Source organism: Notothenia coriiceps, unplaced genomic scaffold (assembly GCF_000735185.1).
Source record: "Notothenia coriiceps isolate Sejong01 unplaced genomic scaffold, NC01 NC01_scaffold00030221, whole genome shotgun sequence".
Lineage (NCBI taxonomy): Eukaryota > Metazoa > Chordata > Actinopteri > Perciformes > Nototheniidae > Notothenia > Notothenia coriiceps.
The window spans coordinates 1-16600 of record NW_011362922.1 but is presented as its reverse complement, the minus strand read 5'-3'; the positions used below and the strand labels follow the sequence as shown (position 1 = coordinate 16600).

At 40.4% G+C, this 16600-nt stretch overlaps 1 protein-coding gene across 1 annotated transcript; it reads right to left on the bottom strand.

Annotated features, from left to right (window-relative positions):
• Positions 1-1669: 1669 nt before the first annotated feature.
• Positions 1670-12827, bottom strand: hs3st3b1a (heparan sulfate (glucosamine) 3-O-sulfotransferase 3B1a). The gene is made up of 2 exons (XM_010787346.1): positions 12178-12827; positions 1670-3176 (listed from the first exon to the last, which is right to left on the bottom strand). Exons 1-2 carry the CDS (start codon positions 12669-12671, stop codon positions 2558-2560), a joined length of 1113 nt encoding a protein of 370 aa, XP_010785648.1. The 5' UTR covers positions 12672-12827; the 3' UTR covers positions 1670-2557.
• Between the last annotated feature and the right edge of the window lie 3773 nt (positions 12828-16600).

The window sequence follows — 16600 nt, the reverse complement described above, 5'->3', positions numbered from 1 at the left end:
TCTTGTTTTCTCATTAAGGCTACATTTTGAAGCATATGCCTTTATATATATCTGCACTACAGTAAGCTGAGGCATGTACCATGTCCTTGAGACATTTCCCTATAGAGGCACCTATGTCCCCCCCTCTCTCTCACTCTGTCGATTTCTCTCTTTCTTTCTGCATATCTTGCTAATGTCACATAAAGGCTAAACGATTAACCTCACAGAGTGATTTTGGAGAACTTGACTAAATGTTCATGTTAGAGTGGATGAATAAATTGCAACTTCTCGGCAGGAACAGGTCAAACATGTCAAACTCACATTTTGCATGAGTGACACTTTGTAACATAAAGGCTTTTCGTTGACATCATAATGAGGTGACATGTTCATCCCGCTGCCAGCACCCAATCTCCACGTTTCTGTACATCTGTTCTCCAAACCAAACACTGAGCTGCTGTATGATGTTTTATTTTCCTTCGCTCATATTCAGCGGCTCTGATTCTATTCCTGAGCGGTAGCTGCCAAGTGAATGTGTAAAGTCGCTTGATGCTGAGGGCTGCCAGGTGTCTTATTTTCATGTCTTGCCAACCTTCAAACAACAGCAGCCTCCTTTACAACAGCCTGGAGGGATGTGTGCTAACAGTAATTCCCCAGTTGGAAGCATAGCAATTACAGCACCCCTCCTCTATCCCTGTAATTGCAAAGGGAGCTGCTTCCTCAGTGATCAGACTAGCAGGCTGCCACCAGGGAGACTGGTTCATCACCTCTGGCAGCCCCAGGAAGATGAGGGTGTTTTGCTGGAGAGTTAAATAAAGGTTGTTTCGTTAATAGAGCGGGGTGATTCATATCTAGCTTGAACCGTAACCTTTTGCTCTTGATGATAGATGGGACAGGTTGCTTAGGGCAAGTACATAGACAACCTGTGGTGCTTCTCTTAAAAAATGACAGAACATTTTAACAGAAGATTAGCGAATGCTTCGGGGAACAAAAGCGAATGTGCATACGACTGTGAGTCTGTGACAGAATATTGCAGCAGCAGCATGTCATGGATCAAACACACGGACAGGGAAAATAGATCCCTGTTTACATGCACATAAACACAATTAAACAGCGGCTTGAAATCTGACCTCACTTCATATTATCGGCTGTGGAGTGTCAAGTGTCACCCAGTATTTTTCATATGCCTCACCATATGAGTAACCTGAATCTTGTGTTTTTCTTGGGGTCATGGCAACAAAAGCCGGGGGGGGGTGAATTAGACTCAGCAGTGCACCTTTGCCTGCAGGGATGCAGAACAGTATACAGGTAAGGTGGGGGTTGTTTATTTAATAAAGCCAAAGATAACTGTTAATGCTTTTGGTAACACATGTTTATTTCTTACTTCATAAAAATGACATCACCGCACCTATTAATCAATTTCTCAATCAAACCTGCTTCATTTAAAGTTTGTATACTGTAGCAATGCATACAGCGAAGTAATGCAGCGGGGTTACAGTACATCATTACACAGATGACGTCTGTTAAAATGCTTACAAATGTATTTCGGTAAAGATTGAATAAAACTCAACCATACATGACATTTAAGCGAGGACTTTGGCCCAAGGTAGGTTATTTTATTCTTCTTTAGCGACTGAAAGTAAAATACAGAGATGCTTATTTCAGCTGGTGAATCATGGGTAAGGGCATCATTAACACATCAATTATTACCTGTGGTAAAAAAAAAAAAAAAAGTCTCTGCAGGATGATCCATTAGAGCCATTTCAGTACAGATCAATGAATGTGATCAAATCATATTAATCATTTTCTTTTATAAAAAAATCAATAAATGACTAGGCATAATGAATCCTACGCAAGAGACTTTTGGATTAAACCTCTCAAAACATTCCTCTGTAGGAACCATATAGAGTCAAAACATTGCATTGGAATTATATGTTATTATATTTATTTGAAGTTGGCTCAAGGGTCAACCATAAACTTATTATCATTAATGGATCCATGTCTTATTGCGTTGTGGAGAAATCAAGCCAATGCCATCACTCAGGTCTAATTGACATGATGAGGAGCTATTACTGTATTGATCCACCTGGCAAGTGGCACTGGATCAGCTGAGGCCTGTATCGACCTGACTAAGTGGGTCCACAGACCTCTGAGGGTCAGGCAAATGTTAAGGGGATATTACCAGTTGTTTGTAAAGTTAGATCTCGTTCATCTTAAGGAAAAGCAAAAGCAGCATTTGGAAAAGTAAAAAATAGGGGGGTTTGAAGCCAAGAAAAAGAGTCATTCTGTAAAAAGAAAGGATACCACCCTTACGCATAATACCCGTAAAAACATTGTGCTTTTAGAATAATGTTAATGTACTCAAATAATAATTAAAACTTGATCATGAAATGTTGGGTGGGTCATGAATAAACCTGGTTAGGCAGCTAAGTGAGTTAATATCATAACAATAAATTATCATAAAATAGACTTCTGAACTTTTTACACATCCACCAAATACTGTACACACACTGTATAACAATTTCTCCAGAATGAAACACAGACAAGGGACCAGCAGCAGTTATTCATCATAGTTTCCCTCTCAGTCCCAGCCGAAATCATGGCCGGTCATTCGGTAAAACTGTCTGTTGTAGGGTTTATAAAAGTCTCTTAGCCTCTGGACCACCTCTGAGTCAATATTAGGATGGGTCCTGCCTTTGGTTTTCCCCAGGCAGTGCGGCTTGCTGTTCCCCTCTGGTCTCTTAAGGCAGGGGAAGCCCTTTGCTGGGTTAAAGTGGAAATGCTTCTCTGTTACCACCCTCCTGAGCCCAAGAAAGTCCTGGACGCGAGCGATCTCACCTGCGGGGTCGCTGATCAGACGCTCTCCGCTGACAAACAGCAGCTGCTCTGTGGGGAAGTACTGGAGCCAGCGCTCGAGGTGCTTTGCATACATGCCAATTTGAACGGCGCTCCATGTGGTGTCGATCAGACCCGCTGAGATGTTCTTAAAGGTCAGGCTCTCGAAAGACGGGATGTCCGGCTTCTTGGAGCGAGTCTGGGTGTAGTCTGAGATAGCCCGGGTGACAGGATCCCGGACCACCACAATAAGCTTTGTGTCTTTAGACATGGTGTAGATTCTTTCGGGGACCTCCTTGGTGACATAGTAGCTGGGGGTCTTCTCCATGGTCAACTGGCCTTCTGATGACTTTGGCATTAATTCCCTGCAAAAGAACACAAACAAACTTATTTAAAATGTGTGTTGCAGGTATTCTATGGCATGCAAAACCAACTCTGTACACTGTCTTCTTTCCACTTACATTTCCCAAAGATATTGAAGTGACTGCCATTTTGTATATATTGATTGTTGTGCTTTTATTTATGTCTTAATGTCTGCATATGTATAAATGTGTCTGTTGATTGTGTGTAGCTATATACATATTTGTATACACATGTTTATATATATATTAGTATTTTTGTATTCGGGATTGTGGGAAACGGTATTTCGATCCCTCTGTCTGTACACACAAACGGAAAGATTGACAATAAAGTTGACTCTGACTTAATTTTGACTTGACAATTCAAAAAAGGTACCAACCCACAAAAGACACATAGAGGGAGATGAGATAAACTTTGATGCAGTAGCTCCATGGCAGGTTTAAAGTACTGTCAGGCTGAAGCAAGTCAATCATCATCATCAAGAAGACACTTGAAGACATCATGAGCAACATTAACAGCCCGTGAGTGTACTAAAAGTGACAGGGCCTGGTAGGTAAATCTGGGGTGCTATCAATCACTGGTGACAATGCACAGTTCATGCCTTATTCCAAAAAAGAAACCCTGAAGGAATACATTCATCTCCTGCTGCTGAATTTAATCTACCTTAAGACCTCAAGCCTCTTCAAACCCCACAATCCTCACATTGAAATATTCCACACCTTCATTACATTATACAAAGGGCGGTTTAACTGTGAATAGGCAGAATTATGCTTCTTAACGTCATGCCAAGACATATGACAGCGACTGCACCTTTCTCTTCATACTTGTCTGTAATGTTTTGTGAAATGTGAAGATTTGGAGGATTTGGAGCATTTCTCAGGAGAAAATGCAAAGCTTGGGAGCTGTCTATCCCCATAACTGCATATTCTTCTTGACCCTGGACGTCTCTGGTTGATCATAATATAGCTTGTTAACTGCAGCCCTGACTGGATAATGGCTAAAGTGAGCCAAGGGGGATTAGGACTAAGCCAAACACGCTGGAGCATTAGAGGCTGGTTGACTGTCTTGTTGGCTGGCTGGGTGGCTTGTCTCGGGAGAGAGAACGAGAGAGATAGATATGTGGCCACGATGATGAGACTCAATGGTAAGAAGTTAATCCATGAAGAAATACATGTGATCACACAAACTCCTGTACAGCTGCATGAAACCCAAATGTTGTTTTTTCAAGACTGTGTCGGAGCGGCCCGCCTCTACGCAAACTGCATTTTATATGAAATGGTTTCACATCCATTCCAACAATATAACAATGTTATTCAATCCACCACAGACTGCATACTAAAAAATTAGACTAACCGAGTATTGACCTATTTACAGTGTAAACCGGGTAAAATGAAATAATAAACTCATCACCAGCTGAGAACACTTCCGCATGTTACTACTCTTGTTGGGGACGGATGCTTGTGAACACAACATCCCTCATACATGTTTTATTGCCTTGCATAGAAGAAAAATATGAGATTCACGCACTCAGGAGATTCAAGAGATTTATTTATTATCTGCATCAAACTCACATTTCAGTCCCTGCAGTTCTTATCTCTTACAAATTCAACCAAAGCCTTAAAAGTAAAAGTAGTGTGCAGAAATATTGCTTCCTGCTAAAGATGGAAATTAAATATACGCCATTATTCAGAAGCATCAGCCTCCCAAACATACCTCATTATAGTGTAAATCAGTCAACTGTAAATCTTAAATAATGAAAGAATTTGGTAATATTCTCATGTTTTGATGGTAAGCTTTTCATCTAAATCGAACAACGGGAAGCGGAGGAGTCATTAAAGTTATTAGAATCATTTTCAACCATATGTTGGTACACTCACAAGGAGCATTAATATCTCTCCCCGAACCCAGCAGCTTTCATCTTACAAATGCATGTGGTGAAAACAAGCAGAAAATGGTCTTTGCTGAGCAGAGCACTGGGAAAGAGCTAATCATTATGGGGAAATTATGCATCACCCATCGCTCATTAGTGCACACAAGAGGTTCCCTTACTTATGCAATTTCACCACCTTCTGCTCTTTCCCATCTTTGGAGGCCTGAGGCTCTACACATGTATTCTTCTCCCTGAGTGTCTTAGTCACCATTGTATGTGGTGGAAAAAACACACACCTCGTCAATGTAATAGGTGTGTGAGACACAAACAAATCCATCAGAACCCACTTCAATTATCCTCAGCATCTCTTGGATACACACAAGTGCAGCACTGTAGGCCTGTCCTCAAGGGACATACAAACTTACTACCAATCAAACGTTCCACTTAGTCCCCGAGCAAAACAATCTGTGTAAGAAGAACATGTATTATTCATCTTACCAGAGATAGAGCAGGGGAGGACATCTCTTACTGAACGAGGAGGGAGAGAGTTGCCTTAGGGGGGCAGATGTAGCAAGCTTTCACCATTTGTTCTGCTTAATAAACAATGTCGCCTGGAACCAATAGGTTTCAGTGCATCCTCATCTATCAATCAGCCATGGAAACGCGTCATCATTCAGCTTTAAGGTAGTACAAAAAAAGCAGTCCTTTATCTAGAATTAAACCACAGCGAGCTGACTTTTACCCCTTCACAGATGAAGCATGTTTGTATTGGACTTCATAATGCTGAAAACACATAACATCTAATTGAGCTCTAAAGTCATAAAGCCAGGAAGCTTCTTGAGTGTGTACCTATACTTAGTGCACTAAAATGAATCTATATTGATGCTTGGGCATACAGATAACCCTCCTCTGCTCTAACATGTCGTGTTAAACTCACATGAGAACAGCAGGGTCTGAGGAGATAACAGAGGGAGGCTGAGAGGAAGACTGCTATTAGAATTAGATAAAGCAAGAGAGGAAGGACTGGAATGAGCAAAGAGAGGATTAGATGGAATCAGGTGCACTGTTGGAGGATGGAGACAGCATGGTCGACCCCCCTGACCCAGAAGCCTAAGTCGAAGTTTTAAGTCGCTGGCCACTTTGGATGCTGTGTCAGCAGTTTCCTGCAGCGGAAGCACAATAATATCACCCTCACTGCAGATATAAATCCAGGAGCAGTTTGTTGCGTAATCTTTCTCTGTTTTGTCTGCTGGGCAGTCAGGTGTGTTCATTAAACTGGCTGCTGGGGAGACAGCGTTTGAAATCTGTTGCCTTGTTTACATTTACCGTTATCAGGAAACAGGTTCAAAGGTAAGGAATTTACAACGTTGCTGCGTGTGGATTTGTGCTCGACTGATGGATGATGCCCTCAATGATGAGTTCACCGGAGTAAGTAAGGTGAAGAAAACTCCCCAAAACTTTTTGTATCCTGCAGAATTCGGCCTGACTGACTCTAATTGGCATCTATATTTCAGCTTTTCAGACCACTGTGACAAGGGACTGCTCCGGATAAAAACTCAGCATTATCTAATGTCATGATGAGTCCTAATCTCACACTGCAGCTTTAAGAGGGGTTGAGCTACTGTGGGAAACATTTTCAAAGACAGGATGAGAGGTGGTGGTATGCAGCCACTTGTACTAATCAGACAGTATACTGTGGGATGAGTTCCAGACAGAAATAAAATAAAGAATGTATCTTTAGTGGAGGCGTTTGTGGTCCTCGCAGCTCATCTTATCATGCGTGTGAAAGTCATCACCATCTCGCCTTGAACTCAGGAACTTCTCATATGAGGTCCAACAGCGCTCAGTATCTCAACAGCATTCCTGAACAACAATGATTATTACCGTCAGTATGCAGAACTCAAGGCCACCTGGCTGCATGGGGAAACAGGCCCAGTTTGAAGAGAGGAAGAGGAGGAGGAGAAGGAAGAGGATAAAAAACAGTGTGTGGGAAATTCCGGCTTCCCCCACACAACTGTCAGACTAACATTGACACATAACTATTTGGAAAGTCGCATTAAGTTGTGTATGGAACCTATTTTTCAGGGTTGTATGGCTGAACAACATAAACTGAAAATGCCAAACCACTAACATTGGATTTGTGATGACGATCCATATTGAATGGAATCAATATCAGCATGTATGGATGTTTGAGGCTATTGAATTAAAAACTGTGTTAAAAGACATATTTAGTGAATTTAAGAGAAGCTTAGCCAAATGGTGCAAAAAAAGTGTCATTACAATGAGTTTCCCTGTAAACAGTTTGTTTATGTCTGCTTCCTTTCCGAAAGACAACTCAGGGGGGGAAATTACCAGGTGTGACTCTGACTTTAAAGATGAGGACAAATATTTGCACTATTTTTATACACTCCAGATGAAGCTGATACATTGCGTCATATAGTCTAATTATATCAATTGAGTCTGAATACAAGATTAAATGGAAAAAATCTGAAAGTTAGTAGTGAGGGAGAATCAGTTTGCCTGACCTTTTCATTCCAGCAGCACTATCACCAGAAACCTCAAAATTGGCATTAAGAATGCCACAAAGTACAAAGGAAAACTGAATAAGTGACTTCAGCAAAATGCTGAAAGACATCAGCCTTGTCGAACAATGACTAACCAATGTAATTGTGTGAGCTTAACTACAGTTTCTTGGAATAAAGTGTTGGACAAGTTCTGAACGAACAAAGGAACGAAAACTGCCTTCTGAGAAAAAGTGAAAGAAACAGCTAGCCTAGAAAGAAAAGAGAGCAGGTGACTAACGCAAATGTATTCCTTTGACCAAATATGGTTATATATATATAAAAAAAACAATGTAAAGTAATAATGTAATTTTCGACTACATTCTGGTACTAATACAACAAATAATGTTGTTGTTATACAGTTAAGAGCAAAGTGATGCTAGTCAAAACATTTGGTCGACTACAGACGGTAATTTTTCGAACACATGTATTTCACTTTAATATAAACATTGGCATTAATTACTTTGTCAAAACATCCGCAATTATAATGTTAGAGTTTTATTAAAATAGAATTAGATGATCAATTCTTTGCATGAAATGTGTCTTTCCAACATATAGAATGATTGGTACGGTTGGGTAATTCCCAACAGATGCATGCTGGTCTCTTAAGGGAACTGCAAACGCAAACAAGACTTCAAAGAAGTAAACCAAAGATGGCTGAGGCAGATTGCTGCTAAAGTTGCTCTGACATGCTGTCAGTGAGTCTCTGCTGTGAAGAGAAAGATGGAAGCAGGAAACACATTCTCTCCGAAGATACTACAAAAGGGAGAGATGAGGAAGTCAACAACTCAAGGGGATATTATGGAGTGAACTTGTTTTGTTTCAGCATTTCCAAAGTGCTGTAATAAGTGCTGTGGTTTGACAAATTGCTTCAAGCTAAAGCCCAGGGGGTTGTTGCAGCAAATTAAACCTTCAATCTTCAGAATAGGGAGGGGAGATGCACATTAACAGTATAACAGTATTGACAATCGAGTGGATTAATTCTAGAAGTGCTAGCATCATTTAAGTCTATCAGTGGAGTCTGAAATTGCAAGGTTTTACGGCTTTTAGAAATGTTTTAGGAATGTTTGAAACAACAGCTAGCATATGTGAATGGTTTCTTTGAAGCATCTCATTATTGACGCACATTTCCCTTCTTTTCCTGTCAGTGTGCTGACACATTAGTTTAAGCTGGGGTTTATACGTATATCTAGAGCTCTCTCACTTACATCGATCCCCCTGTGTTCTCGCAAAGGGCTAAAAGTGTTGAGTAAGCAATATTCCACCAGTGGACTTAATTGAACCTTCTCTTGGGAAAGACACAACTTTCCACACAGAGATCTGTGAAAAGTCAACTTTCAGGATAGAAAACTGAAGCGTTTGAGTCTTTTCTTGGGCAGGTTCCAATGAATGCTCTTTCTGATGAACTCCTGCTGGGCATCGTCAAAGGGCACTTTCACCCTTCTGAGCACATTTGCATACAAAGTGAAGGCAGAGAAAACATGTTTCACACTAATTGTCTGCTCCTTTATTGTCAGGGTTAATACAGACCTCAGGGGTTCTCCAGCATCCCCTTTCATTGAGCTCCATAATACTGTTGCGCTTTCTAAAGACTCACTTTAAATTTACTGCCCTCTATCTGCCACTGGCCGGCAGTAAGCTTCCCTGGGGCTTTGAGGAGGATTAAGGCCTTCTTCTCTGACACCCTCAGTGAGTTAAGAAGGCTGTTCTTTGTTCTATATACGAAGCCTCAAGAGGAAAAACACAATCTCTGCAATAAAGTCACATCTAGTGTATATAACACAGAGGACCTTGATTTGAGCATGCATTCAGCAAATGAGCATTAACCTGCCAAAATAAGACCTACGGGAGGAAGTTATTAGAGAAAAGGCAGGGCCAAGGAGTTGCTGCCTTCTGTGTGAGCGAGCACAATTGTCTGCCTGCTTCTCCGTTTCTGCTGATGGCTGACAACGTGCTGTATTGTGGTGGGGGTCCCGCTGTGCAGGGGCCTCTCCGCTATGTGGGGCCTCCAGCAGGATGGACACAGCAAACCTCCAGCAGGACGGACACACCACTCACAGGAGATAAATAGCATGGACACAACTCAATGCCACCACAGGAACTGATAAGCCCACCCAGCGGACTGCTCCTCCCCCCCAGCTTCTGCACACCATTGGTCTGGGGGCAATGATGTGAAACATATGGGAAAACAAATCCACACACACCTTCAACTGGCTTTATGCCCTTAGCTTATCTTCAAGAGTGACTACTGTGCTGACAGGTTGCAGGACTAGGATTTCAACAGGCTTCAGAAAGATGCGCCATACTGCAAAAATACCATTTTATAAATGTTTACTTAGTAAGCCAACAAGTAGGTACAAACAAAATCTCCACTATCCACCACAAAACCCAGGTGAGGGATTCTTTCTGAGCTTCACTAAATGATCATTAAAGAGATGACTCGTTTCGTGGTGCTCTGCAGAATGGGGTCAATCTTTGGCACAGTGCTCTCACTGTGACAACTCAAGCCAAGTTGTTTTAATTAGCCAGATCACTTCTCTGGGAGAGGAAGTCTTCATTATACATGTCTCAAGATTAAATCGTTTCCATTATTCACAAGCTGCCACTGTGAACAAGTCACTAGCATGTCTCAATTATATACAACCGCTTCTTTGATTGTTATATAACATTTCATTGCATCTTTAATGATAGCTTCTCCTCCTTCTCGGACATTACTCATTGTTAACTTGCATCGCTTACTCGTGCATCACATGTATTGTACAAACAGCATGAGACTTTGTGTGATAAGTAAAACATCTTTATGGAAAGGACAGTTTTAATGGGTTCATCTTGCTCAGTCTGTAGGGATGGACACAAAGACCTCTCTCCACACACTGATCATCCAAAAATGTCCTAAACCTGTCCGGAAATTCTTAAAGGGGCTTAAGCGAGAAGTCCTTTGAACAATGCTTCACTTCCCCTATTGTAGCTTTATGAAGCCTGCTTTGAAACAGTGTCTAGATCCTTTGACATAGCCTGTTAATCCCTCGGCTCAGTCTAATGGACGCAGCATATCTTATTAACAATGTGGACGCTCTGATGTAAAACAATTATTGCAAAACCTTTTTCTGGGAACATCATAGGTACATATAAAGATCAATAATTTCTGTGAACTTAGTGAGTTTGTGATTTATTTCCACTAAGAGCAGCAAGTTGTGTAACTGTGCAGCTGAGTCAATAGTAAAGAGCTTTCTTATTGAGATAGTGAGGCGTGTATGGCACAAGGACAACAGTTGCCATGGCAGGGAAAACAATAAAAATGTTACGTCACACAATGTTGAATGTGTAAGCCGTCTCAGGTGCTAGATCTCTCCCTTTGACATTGACGTATATTTGATTTGAAGATCAAAACAAATTACTGCTACTGAATCAATACACAATAACTCTTAATCTTGAATAACGCTCCTGGCTGCTCTAGGGTGACGGCATGATGCAACTTGCTGAGTCTTAACCACAAACCAGGGGTTGTTTTTCTTTCTTTAACTACATCAATAATTCAGGTCAAATCTAAATGGAATCTCCGCTTAACCTTTTTCTACCTGGTGCCTCCTACTTGTCAAAAAGCAACAGCAACTCCACATCCAAGGACGGATTTAGAAACATTCCAGGAACTTTGAGTGAAGGCCATGCAAACAAGCAGAAAATCAATTGTGCTTTGCATGTAAACATGACTGATAAGAGTTGCATAAAATGCCAAACTTTATACAATTGTTGTCAGGTAGTGTTGACACCTATGTCAAGTATGCTGACATTCTATGGTTGATTGCACCTGCAGATGTCAAACTGTATTATTAACATGCAAACTGTGAACATCCTAAATTGGAGTTTAAAGTCACCTTTAGTTTACTGTCCTTTTTTTAATTGACATAAAATACAGTATACATTACACTTTACTACAAAACCGTAATATACTATTAGATGAGCATTCTTTAAAGTCTTATGAGGTTTTACTTATCTACCATAATATTTGCATTTGTCAGTATTAGGAAATGTCTTTAATTGCATTGCAAAGTTTCATTAATGTCTCACTTTTTAAAGCTTTTATTAACTTATGTTATCACCTTGCAGTAGTCTTGAAAATTGACTACAATATGATCCTATTCACCACCGGATTAACACATGTATGTTCTTACATTTAATTCATACTTATATCATTGTAGTTGAGAACATGTTACAAGACATATCAAGGTAATGCAATGCTGTGCTATGGTATAATAAGGGAAAACATGACTTTATAGGAGCAATGACACATTTATTTTAATTATTTGACTTCTTATTCATCTTTTTGTATTCTGACATACTGTTTTGTGGTTTCATAAGGTTACATCATACAAATAATAAGTAGATTAAAGTTGGATTTAGATTCCAGAGGAAGAGTAAAGATGTTTGTGTTTTCATTTTGTAAAATAGTTATGTTCCCAAATAGCCTATGTGGCACAAGATGCAGAAGTCCTTTTATTTAAACGGGTAAATTATGCAAAGTAGAGTTTACTCGGCCATCTATATCTGGATTAGTATACATAAACAATGTTATACCTGTACCACTCCAGTCCCTTGTCGTAGTTGCGGTCGAAGAAGTGCGGCTCTGCTCCCACCGCTCGGATGTCTGGATGAAGGCGCAGAAACTCCAGCAGCGCCCGGGTCCCTCCTTTCTTCACCCCGATGATGATCGCCTGGGGCAACTTTTTACTTTCCGACTCATTGAGGAAACCTGACATGGCATTATCGTCCAACGCCTTCGCCTCGCCTCTAATTTCATCCCACTCATCTCCTCTGCTGTCCAAATCATTTTCGTTGTTCAGTAGGTCCCTGGAAGCCCCGACAGAGGAGTCCTGATTGTCAATTTCTGAATCGTTCTCGTGTCTGTTTACCGAGCGGTACGTCAGGTTAGGCACAGTTGAGCAGTAGCCAACACAACAATAAATCATATACACCCAGAGGGACAGCATTATGCAGAACACAAATAGTTTGTTTTTCACGTGGGATGATGGCACAACATGTAGATTGTGTAAAATCGGACTATATTCCATAGGACCACCGAGACAAAGTTATATTCCAGTTAACAGGCATTTTGACAAAGGTGCCTCACTCCTCGGATCCTGGACAAGCGGTGCACAATTTCCCAAAACACAAACTATAGCCAACATTCAAATTGAAATTGAAATGTAGGTTACGCCGGACGTTCAGCCCCTGCATTGGCTTCAGTTCTGTTTGGAGAATATTGAATGTTCAAATTCTTCATAGAAACGGGAAAATAAATCACAAAACAGGTAATAAAGATATCGCCAGGTGAGCAATGCGCGCGTCAGGGACGAAGTTTGCCTCCCATCACTTGCTCTCAGTGTGTGTGCACTCTCAGAGGAGCACCAAGTTATCTACACCGGGCAACAGCATCAAGTGTGCCAGATTATGAAACACTACTTCCGGTATGGTCCTTCGAAGTAAATCTGGTGAAAACGTACGAAAGGCTCTGCGAACAAAAAAAATTCATCCAAGTCCTACGAAAATAAGCATATGGGCCTTACAAAACTTGTATGTTTAAAGTTATTTCGTATGTTCATATACTCCATGGCCGAAATGTACTGACATGATGTAGTCTGTTCTGTACAAAATACTTACTAACATCATTTTTATTTTGAAAGCAGCAAAGCTTCCGGTAATGTCTCTGTTTGCATACACAGATGTTAAAATCTGAGACCAAAGGGCGAATTACAGTGGAGATACTATTCCTCCAATTTGAGCATGATTACAGTCTTTTTTATGACTGTAATACAAACATTGTATGACTTTACAAACAAAGAGGTACAAATGTAAAATATATATTTTTATATTTAAATATGATTGAATAACCAATACATCAGAAAGTCAAGGGAAGAGAAAACGTCTATTTTATAACAGGAAAATAAAGCATTTTGAGTTTTAAAACTTGAAATCGATCATCCAAAAAGTCTCCATTTATTTGATACAAGGCTGGACGGAATTCCTGTGTTTTGAATGTTGGTTACAAATTGGAAATCAAATAATTTTCGAACTATAAACAAAATAGAGAAAAGAGAATGTCTTTGCCCAGACTCTTGAACTTTTGAAAAAGAACAAAAAAGTATCCCCAAACAACTGACATATACTTGTGTTGAATCAGTTAACAGCACCCAAACATCAGCTACAGCAGACAAATAAATGACATGACTTGTAAATATCTGTCACGGATCAGCTGTTTCCTTTAACAGCTTCACACTTTTTCCTGTTGCTACAGGCTGAATGGTTGAGTGGGTCCAGGCTAATTGGCATCATAATCCTTCGTAATTGCCCTTGTTATCATTCCAAACAAAGTGAACATACCGTTCCACATAAACAAATGTTTTCAGTGCATTTTGGGGAATCTATAAAAGTTAATAATTTACTCTTGAGGGGGTGGTGATGAAGATTTGTCACCAGGACTTTTGAAATGCCACCAAAGGTTTGCTCTGAGGGTGTGTGTGTGTGTGTGTGTGTGTGTGTGTGTGTGTGTGTGTGTGTGTGTGTGTGTGTGTGTGTGTGTGTGTGTGTGTGTGTGTTGGCACCTCCTCCCGATGCAGGGTCAAAGGCCTTTAGTCCCACTGCACCCCTGAGCTAGCAGAGGATTAGCAGGATTACCCCAGAGCTGCCATGTCAGTCAGAGTTTCACCAGAGACAACCCTGCCCCCTTCATCTAATCCCCTTATCTCATCTCTCAGACACCACTATGTATGATATATATGTAGTGTGTGTGTGATTTCTAATCCTAATAGTTGCTTTTCCACAGTGCACGAGCACAAGATAACCTGTTAGAGAAAATGTGCGGATGCCAAGGGGTTTGGTTTTTGCTAACCTGTCGTGGTATGCCCTTTCTGCTATGTATACAGACAATATTTGTCTTTGCAATGTGTACTTGTCACTCTCTGGGTGGAGGTTGAATGTTTGAGTTCAAGTCTTATTAGAGAAAAAAATAGCGTTTCCAGCGTTTACAGGAAGTAGTCATTTATATGTGGCCATGTTTCCACAACACTTTATCCTAGAGCTCATAGTATAAGAACACTTGCAGTAAATAAAATCAGGGCCGTTTCTAGCTTTTTGGGGGCCCTATGCAAGATGCTGTTTGGGGGCCCTAGTTTTTACAGTTTTTTAACTACAATGGGGGGGATTCCGAAGCCTTTAAGATGATCTGTGGAGATGCATCAATCTGTTACACTTTAATAGGAAAACAGACTAATTTCACGAGAACCAAGCAATTGAAAATTACAAAAAATGATATTAAAAAGGTTAACAATAAGGCTCCTCTATGTCAATAAATGCAAGAGATGCAGCATTTTCTCAACAATGTTTAATTTACATTTTTCATCTTCCTCAAACGTCACTCATTGGCTGACAGCCCAACAATGATTTGGACTTTATTACCCCAAAAACACAAGCCACAGCTTTGCTATCATTGCAGTTTAGTCGTTTTTATGTACACATTGGATTTTTAAGCATATAATGCTTCACCAAACACAGGAGGGGGCTTGGCTGTCTACAAATAAAGACGGCTCATTTGAATTCTCCCCAAATATATTGAGGCTGAACCTGAACTTTGAATTCTCTGCTCCCATCATAATCTTGGCGATCTTGTTAAAATTGTGAATGCAGAATTAGAAATACTATGTAACTGGTTTGCAGTTAATAAATTATCCCTTAATGTGGCCAAAACTAATTACATGTTATTCAATACAAAGTCTGAGAGTAGAAATGACTGCATTATACGGATTTGCAATACGGAGATAGAAAAAGTTGGTGCATGTATTTTTAGGACTGCTTGTTGACGAAAAACTCAATTGGAAGCACCATATAAATTATGTACAGACAAAAAAAAGTATTACGAATAGTCTGTGGTGTTGGTAAATATGAACACACAACTCCCATATTTAAAAAAACTCAATCTATTAAATGTGTTGACATAGTACAGCTTAAAACAGTACTGGTTATGCACAACATTTTCCATAACAAAATGCCTAATAATATTCAAAAGCAGTTCCAAACCACTCATCACTGAGCGATAAGAACTTGCGACATGGGAAACAAACAGACATCACACAACGTAGCATTACGGAGCAAACACGGGAGAAATTCTTACCTCTGCAGTTGTTCTGATCAAAGGTTGTGTTCAATGGCATTAAAATGATAAAAACGCTGCTGAAGGTTAATCCATAGGTTAATCCAATGTGTCTGTGTCACTTTGAAATTATTTCTGATAATCAATCTTCCTATTTACGTATGTCAATAACGGAGATTTCATAATAGGCTTGTTTGAGACAAGCGAGACCTGCGCAGACCTGCGCAGTTGCGATCAACGTCTTGCTAGTGCATTGCATGATGGTTAGTCATTCTGTCCGACTTGCTCTGGAGGCTCGCCTACATGAGACGTTGAAATCTTGCGGGACAAAGACGCCCGCAGCCTTGAGAGCGAGGCGCGGCGGCGCAGTTCTTCTCCACGGGATGCGGAAGCGAAATGCTTGATGGGAAACGACTCGCTGGTATCTCGAGCTGAGCGCTCATTGGTGGTTTTTACCACGAGCTGCTGATGAAACTCTCCAATTGGCTTGGCAAAAGTTTGTTGTTGTTTTGTCTCAGTTTTACGTCGCCCCTTCCATTAACATTTTTCATCATTGTTCCACAATGTTTATCATCATGAAGTTAACATCCATATATTTTATACTATACTTGCACTGCTTACCGTTTCCATACTTTATATATCTTAGCATATTCATACACACTGTTCATACTGCTCACAGGCTGCTGTGTATATCTAGTGTATTCATACCCCTCACTGTTTATTCATCATTCAATTCATTCTATATTTTATTCTGTAGATTGTGTACATTACTTTTCACTTTACTGCTTGTTGCACTCCTGGTTAGAAGCTAAACTGCATTTCGTTGTCTCAGTACCTGTAATATGTGCAATAACA

Coding starts and splice junctions, on each gene's coding strand:
- hs3st3b1a (XM_010787346.1), bottom strand. CDS start 12,671: ATGGAATATAGTCCGATTTTACACAATCTACATGTTGTGCCATCATCC. Junction 3,177..12,177: donor AAGGGACTGGAGTGGTACAG/GTATAACATTGT, acceptor GTTCTTTTGCAG/GGAATTAATGCCAAAGTCAT.